Source organism: Homarus americanus, unplaced genomic scaffold, assembly GCF_018991925.1.
Source record: "Homarus americanus isolate GMGI-L3 unplaced genomic scaffold, GMGI_Hamer_2.0 scaffold24057, whole genome shotgun sequence".
Taxonomy (NCBI): Eukaryota; Metazoa; Arthropoda; class Malacostraca; order Decapoda; family Nephropidae; genus Homarus; species Homarus americanus.
The window spans coordinates 291,156-299,276 of NW_024746050.1; the positions used below are offsets into that span (position 1 = coordinate 291,156).

The window sequence follows — 8,121 nt, forward strand, 5'->3', positions numbered from 1 at the left end:
CTCCATATATATTTTTATTCCTTCTTTAAATACTTTAAATATAATATATATATCATTAATAAAAACATATTACAAAGGTTATAAGAAATCAGTATCAAATTCAGTTCAACAGGTTAAAAAATATTTGTGTGATAATCAAGTTCCTCTTGCTTTAATAATCACATGCCAAGTCCACCGGTCACCTCGACACAGGAGCCCGTCATGAAGCTACTCTTGTCAGACAGTAAGAATGCCACCACTTCAGCTATTTCTGATAGAGAAGAGAAAAAGTCATATTAAACCAATTTCCAAGCAAACTCCTTCAATATATGGAGAACAGGTACAAATTTATATATGATAAAACTGTATAGTATTACAGTATATCTCTGATGCATAATTGCCTCAATAACTTACTAGGTGGCCACAAGCAGAACCTTCCTAAATAATTAAACCACTTAAAACCTCCATCTTTGATCTGTCAATAAACTCAACCCTGACTAACTCACTAAGCTAATATTTTTGGATTATTCAATATACTTTGACAAAGTAGAATCAGTGAGTCTGAAGAAAATATCTGAATTTATCCAACACTCTCCAAATAACACACAGGACTGTACTTCACAAACAAGCATCTCTTGCCTTGTCCGAGCCTTACCTTCAGGTTGTGCAAATCTGTTGAGGGGAGTAAGCTTCAACACCTTCTTCTGGACTTTCTCCGGTACAGTTTCTACCATTGGGGTTTGTGTGAATCCAGGAAGCACACAGTTCACCCTCACGCCCACCCTGAGGGAGAACATAACGGTACTATCATAACTACTACAGTACTGTACCTGTATTGCGAAAGGAAATAAAATAGTAAAACAATACAGTAATGTATATTTATCATATAAGCTGTTGCTACAAGTATCTTTAAAGTGATAAATTTGAAATATATAGCGAGTGAGTGAGCACTAAACAATGGTCTAAAGTTCTTAAATAACTAATGGGTGAAAGACAACACAATAAGGTTTTACTTTAGCCAACACCTCTGGTTACTAAAAAGAAATGTATAAAGTATGGTCGGCGGACATTAAGCCACGGTACAATTCCTCACCAGTCTATTGAGGATCGTATTATATTTATCAAAATTATATACAGTACTGTACTGATGTCTTTATTTTGGAGACAGTGAGACCATGGTTAATTTAGGTTAAGTTTATACTGGACTGGTGATGAATCGCCCTAGAACCATAAAGTATACAGTGGATCTTCCTAATAAGTGCAACTCTGAGCAGTATAAAAAACTCTCACAGCCATACAGTAGTTGTAGATGTAATACTTTGTGCTTCAATGTCACAAATGTCAAACAAGAATCTTGCCAATTCTTGACATTTATTTACTTTAATGTCAGGTTTTGCTGGATGTAAAAAACCATGACAACAAAACCTTCAATCTGTAAGTATAATGACACAGCCCGGGCAGGTGTGGAGTGTGGTGGTAAAACAGTGATATGATGATCTCAAGAAGATTAGGAACTCCATCTTACTTCACTTAATCATTAAATACCATAATATTAAATAGGTTAGATTAAGATTGGTTTGGTTAGGTTTGGCTAAGTTAGTGTTTGGGTGTTTAATTATCAGGTGAAATAAGAGAGGTAGACAATAACACAATATAATACATAAATAAACAAGACAAAATTTAATACTGTAGTTGTTATAGTGTACAGCGGTCTAATGAAGAGATGTAACCATACATCACCTGGCTAACTCTAGTGCTGAAGATTTTGTTAAGCCTTGCACTGCTGCCTTGCTTGCACCATAATTACACTGGCCTATATTTCCTGTCTTGCCCATGATGCTGGATAAGTTTACAATAGAACCTGAAGTTATGCCATGTTCTACAAGAGCTGATGTTACCACTTGTGTCACCAGAAATGTTCCCTGCAAAATATCAGTCATAATTATCACTGAATTAAATTACAAAAACATTTAGAGGAATTTAAATAATCATCTTTTGTGGCCAAATTCCATAAAATAATGCAGACTTATTTACACAATCACATAAATAATCACAATTAATGACAACTACAAATGGAGAATTGAGACACATTCCGTAAATTAGAACCACCAATGTACAGTGACCTCAACATGTTTTCGCTTGCACTGACCGGGCAACCAGCTTTAGTATCAGTCCGCCAATACATTAATCGGTTCTAGGGCTTAAATTCCTTACTATTTTAGTAAATATCAAGAAGTTTATACTATTCAATAATTTTAAAAGTTTAATATTCAATTTTTTAGTCATTTTAACAATTATTGAACATAATTGAAGGTAAAGTGACTAGTTTAATGTGCGGCATCCAGCCTCTTAACACAGCAAACAGGAGTTAGTCTCTCTCTGTTTTCACTGGAGGTGACATCTTGCTTGAGACTCTCTTCAACTAAATGCTTTTTTTCTGTTTCCAAGCAAATTATTGGTCATTTTGAAATATATTTTACATATTGACAATATATAATGCAGTGCAGTGTTGATTTAAAGAAAATAATCTTGAAATACACCAAGAGAACTAAAATTTTATGGGTGAAATGGTGCCATGGGGTGACTTCTCTTCCACCCCAATGCCTTCTCTTCTTCCTTCTCCTCCACTCCCATTCTAATTCCCAGCATCATCCAGGAGCCTTCTACATACACACCTCAAAGTAAGTGAACTTTTCTACCATTTTTGTTGAATTTAGGCAATTTTCGGTGAGCTGGAACCAATTACCCAAAAACCCATTGAAACAACGGTTTCGGTTAACGAACTTTTCGGTTAACGAACGACCTTCTGAAACGGATTGAGTTCGTTAACCGAGGGGTCACTGTATGTTAGTACCTTAACATTCACATCTAGAACATCCATGAATGATCGCTCCTCCATCTTAAGCAGGAAGTTGTCTTGTGTGATGCCAGCAATATTAGCTACAAGACTAGGAGGTGCCTGTAGCTTATCAATGGTTGCCTTGACTACTGATTCTACCGAGGCTTTGTCAGTAACGTTCATGGAGAGGGCCACGTGCTCACCAGGATCTGAAACATTTAAACACTGTACAGTACTGGTAATTGTATTTGGTAACTTTCACATAAATTCACATGACTAACACTAGTGTTATGTTAGAAATTACAATCGGAAGAACTGAAGAAATATCAGAAAGAACATGAATACCTGTACATTAAAATTAAATAAATCCTTAACAGTCAACCAAAAATGTAAAGGAATATGGGAAGCAAATGTGTTTTACCCTCAACGTATTGTTATTTTAAATTTTAGTTCATGATTTATGATATTTTTCAGGTTTCTAGATAACACTTCTGGCCCCCAAGATTCATGGATTTCAACCCCATGGAAATCCACAATTACCAAGAAATTGGGGGTTGCAAATTGGATGTTAGTATACATTTACGGTACTAAAATAAGAATAAATTAAATTTCTGAATCCAGAAGCTGTGAATACCGAAGGTCTACTGTACTGTACAAATAATTCATCAATAAAACTTGCACTAATGTGTTCCAGGTTCAATCCCTATTCCAGGTCAGATGTGAGAATGGTATTATCCAGTATGACTTTACAAGACACGGTAAGTTTTCTACGAGAATTTCAGCTTCCCCTTGTACAGAACAGAACAGAACAGTACAGTACAGTATAGTATAGTACAGTATAGTACAGTAAAGTATAGTACAGTACAGTACAGTGCAGCACAGTAGTAACACTGCACAGTGAAGATCATAACAAAGAAGAGACAGACTGTCTGAATGGTTAATAATCTGATAAGAGGTGGAAGTAATAAACATTTGTACATTAATATTTAATATAATACTGTAATAACAATCCCCCAAAATATATCATGACCAATCTAAAGACAGAAATACTGTACTGTAATGTACTGTAATGTACTGTACTGTGCAGGCATCCCCAGATATAAGGGGGTTGCATTCCTGAAGAAATGTACAGCTATTGAATGGTAGAATGGTCACTAATTATTATGCTAACTGAGGGTTATGTTCTGGGAAGGGAAAATGTCGGTAAAGAATAAACACCGGTGCACTGAAAATGATGACCATTATACTGTACAGTAGAGCGTACTACAGGTTTATGTATCTCTGTGTATTCTCCATGGCCATGTCGACCTGTGACAGCTAAAGTTCACATTGTTTAAAGAAAAAAAAATATGAAAATGTAATGGTTATTTGTTACAGCAAATGTTTATGCTCATAGAAATAAATAAAAAAGCTATTAAAAATTTGACTTTCGTTTAAATGTTTTTTCGGTTTTTGGGCATAAGTACTGTACTGTACTGTACATCAGGAATGACTGTACAGTATTGTATTACAACACTAGAAGTTCCCATGACAACCTGTTTTGTTTGACTGACACAAAGCTACTCATCTCACACCTACGACAAGCACAAAAGCCATCACTTAAAACAAATATTACTGTATTACAAAACAACAATAAAAGAATAAATTGTACAAAATAAGCCTGAACTGTGATGATACAAGGATAATGTGTGAGCATAATACAGCAGTAATAATAATAATAATAATAATAATATGTACCTATTTAGCAAAATCATCATAAAAGTTTACAACTGGCTTGCCATGAACACCATACAGTAGACTCAGCAGGGACGGTATGCAGTTCAGCATATGTACAGTATTGACAATGCAGGTACAGTATATGGTGCACAGTACATAGAGTGTCGAGGTACAGCATACAGCTTCCAATGAACCAAAACAATGCACGTATGCAACAATAGATAATAGCAAGGCAATTCACCCAAGGAAAAATGACAAAACCATCAGCTACCTATGTCCAGTAGGGCCCTGAACAAGCATAGGTGACCAGGGACTGATTCCTGCAACATGAGTGAGTAATGTTACATAATGACTGGGAGGAGATGAGGTGTAGTGTGGTATGAGACTATAGTGTATACACCATAAACACTACCAGATTAACCCTTGTATAGTATTAACCCTTGTACAGTATTAACCCTTGTATAGTATTAACCCTTGTAATGTATTAACCCTTGTACAGTATTAACCCATGTAATGTATTGACCCATGTAATGTATTAACCCTTGTACAGTATTAACCCTTGTACAGTATTAACCCTTGTATAGTATTAACCCATGTAATATATTAACCCTTGTACAGTATTAACCCTTGTACAGTATTAACCCATGTAATGTATTAACCCATGTAATGTATTAACCCTTGTACAGTATTAACCCATGTAATGTATTAACCCTTGTACAGTATTAACCCATGTAATATATTAACCCATGTAATGTATTAACCCTTGTACAGTATTAACCCATGTAATGTATTAACCCTTGTACAGTATTAACCCATGTAATATATTAACCCATGTACCCCACAATAATAAAGTAACCCAATACTGCCTGGTACAGTACTAAATTTTTGAATAATAAACAGTAGGTACACTCGCTTCCTAAAGTATATTTGAAATTTTGTGTGACAATATACATGACACAATGGACGAAGGGTCTTGACAACCCTACCGAGGCAACAGGGGTCGAGGTGTTCATATTGAACTTCATCAGACCACCTCCAAAAAGATACTTCATGGAGCGAGTGTACATTTAATAAAAAAATTCCTTCCCTCTCCTATAGACTAACTACATCTTGTGCAACATTTCAAGAATATGATGAACATAACACCAATACAGTACAGTACATCACTTACTGACAAGCATACTGACGGTCTCTTCAACAGACTTAGAATTAATATCAGTGGCCACAACTCGCGCTCCATCTCTGGCCAATATGCGACACACGGCTCGACCTATTCCACCTCCTCCACCTGAAATAATCAACCATTACTTTAACTTAAACAATCGTTACTCAGTCAATACCATTTCTGTATTCTATCAGGTTACTCCCCCGCCTCCACAATGAAAACTTGTCGAGAGATCTATAAAAAAGAAGAATTAATTTATAAGTAAAACAGTTGTACATTAATCAAACCTCACCATACCTTATGATCTTATTTTATGGCATCGTGTGCGACCATCAATAAATTAATTCAGTTTCCCGATTTAAGTTTTGACACAACTGCTGAACTTAATATAGATTTAATTATGGTCAATATCCCATCAAACAAAAAAAATTATAAGTGTTCAACCAAATCTTTTGACTATTACACTAACAGGACATTAATTACTGCAGTATCAGCTACCAGCCAGTGATAAGAAAACCTTTGGAGAGTATGAGTGAGTCACCACAACACAGTAGCACAAGTCACCCAAATTGTGTAAATATATTTTTGATTCCGAGAGTTTTTAAAGTTAAATAAGAAAAAAAAAATTAAGGACATGATACATTTTTGGTGGTTGTTGTTGCACAGAATGAACCACCGAACATCACCAGTAATCATCTATAATGTTCTCAACTATACAGCCATTCACTGCTGTACTGAATGAAGGTAATTATGATACACTGTATGTATGCTTTAAGGCCTCACTTGTTGAAGCTCAGTAAATAAAAAAAAAAAAAATATTGAAAATGATTCCAATACAGTATAATAGGATCTCATGACTTTACCTGATGAAACGTAACCTAACCTGATGACTAACTTAACCTAACCTGATGACTAACTTAACCTAACCTGATGACTAACTTAACCTAACCTGATGACTAACTTAACCTAACCTGATGACTAACTTAACCTAACCTGATGACTAACTTAACCTAACCTGATGACTAACTTAACCTAACCTGATGACTAACTTAACCTAACCTGATGACTAACTTAATTTTAACCTAACGACTAATTTAACTTAACCTAATAACTAACTTAACCTAACCTGATTACTAACTTAATTTTAACCTAACGACTAATTTAACTTAACCTAATAACTAACTTAACCTAACCTGATTACTAACTTAACCTAACGACTAATTTAACTTAACCTAATAACTAACTTAACCTAACCTGATTACTAACTTAACCTAATGACTAATTTAACTTAACCTAACCTGATTACTAACTTAACCTATCCAAATTTAACTTAACTTAACCTAACCTAATCTAATCTCACCTAACTCTCCCATTCAGCATTAGGATGACCTTATGTGGTTCGTAATCTTCATCAGATGTGTACAATATATTGATACAGGTAACATACAGGTACAGTATACGTTTTGTTGTTTAAATTAACCTGAAAACTCTTGCCATTTCACATTTTTCCTCATCAACCGCATCATTAGTCTAGGAACACCACTAAACCACATCTTACTGACAGTTACACATGAGAATAGGTGTTTCTTCATTAAATCCTCATGCGAGTGTACATAATTAAAATACAACATACAGTAGTTCAGCATGTACCAAGGAATTTGCAGGTGACAAATTACATACATTACAATGAAAACTATTACCTCCAGAAAACTATTACCTATAATATATTATTTCTATTATTCTTTTTTCAGTTGTTAAATTCTGCTGTACAGTATTGTCAACCTCAAGGGACTGGACTAGTGATACAGTGTCAATAAAACAAATAATTTATAGGGAATGTTAGGTAATAAACTGTATTGTTCTTATTTGTGGCCGGTGTGACAACCAAACTGTGATGGTACAGCCTTGATTTATATCCTCTACTGGCTATATTGATGATCAGTGTTAGTTAGTATGTGTACAATACCCAAGAACTATACAATACAGTACATTACACCACAATACTGTACCTGTAACCAGTGCGATTCTCCCAGCAAACATTGTACTGTATAACGTTATCAGTCCAGCAGATTGACTGACAATACAACACTGGAGTATACTGTACAATCATGGTATATTAACTATGTTATACAGTACAGTACATTAATAAGATTATTTTAAATGATTGCCACACACACAGACAGTGACGCCGCCTGATGGCAGCACAACCAACCTTCCAAAGAAAACGTCTATATAAGGATAAACTCTAACTGTTTACTGAGCTTCATTTTAATGTTTAGCAGTTTATTCTTTGGTACAGTATTAAAAGTATAATACCCTTGGAGCATAAATGACAATTAGTTTTATTATAAATACTAATGTAAAAAATGGGATCTCAACCAAAAGTTGAAGCTATAAATTCAGAAAAATGTCCCGGCATTTC

General features: G+C 34.8%; 1 protein-coding gene across 1 annotated transcript; it reads right to left on the reverse strand.

The window, feature by feature from the left end:
• Positions 1-7,869, reverse strand: LOC121878883 (estradiol 17-beta-dehydrogenase 8-like). The gene is made up of 6 exons (XM_042385312.1): positions 7,709-7,869; positions 5,706-5,822; positions 2,834-3,027; positions 1,720-1,901; positions 635-762; positions 1-250 (listed from the first exon to the last, which is right to left on the reverse strand). The coding sequence occupies exons 1-6, from the start codon at positions 7,737-7,739 to the stop codon at positions 159-161; spliced, it is 744 nt and encodes a 247-aa protein (XP_042241246.1). The 5' UTR covers positions 7,740-7,869; the 3' UTR covers positions 1-158.
• Between the last annotated feature and the right edge of the window lie 252 nt (positions 7,870-8,121).

Coding starts and splice junctions, on each gene's coding strand:
- LOC121878883 (XM_042385312.1), bottom strand. CDS start 7,739: ATGTTTGCTGGGAGAATCGCACTGGTTACAG. Junction 1,902..2,833: donor TTCTAGATGTGAATGTTAAG/GTACTAACATAC, acceptor GATATTTTGCAG/GGAACATTTCTGGTGACACA. Junction 763..1,719: donor TCAGCACTAGAGTTAGCCAG/GTGATGTATGGT, acceptor GTTCTCCCTCAG/GGTGGGCGTGAGGGTGAACT.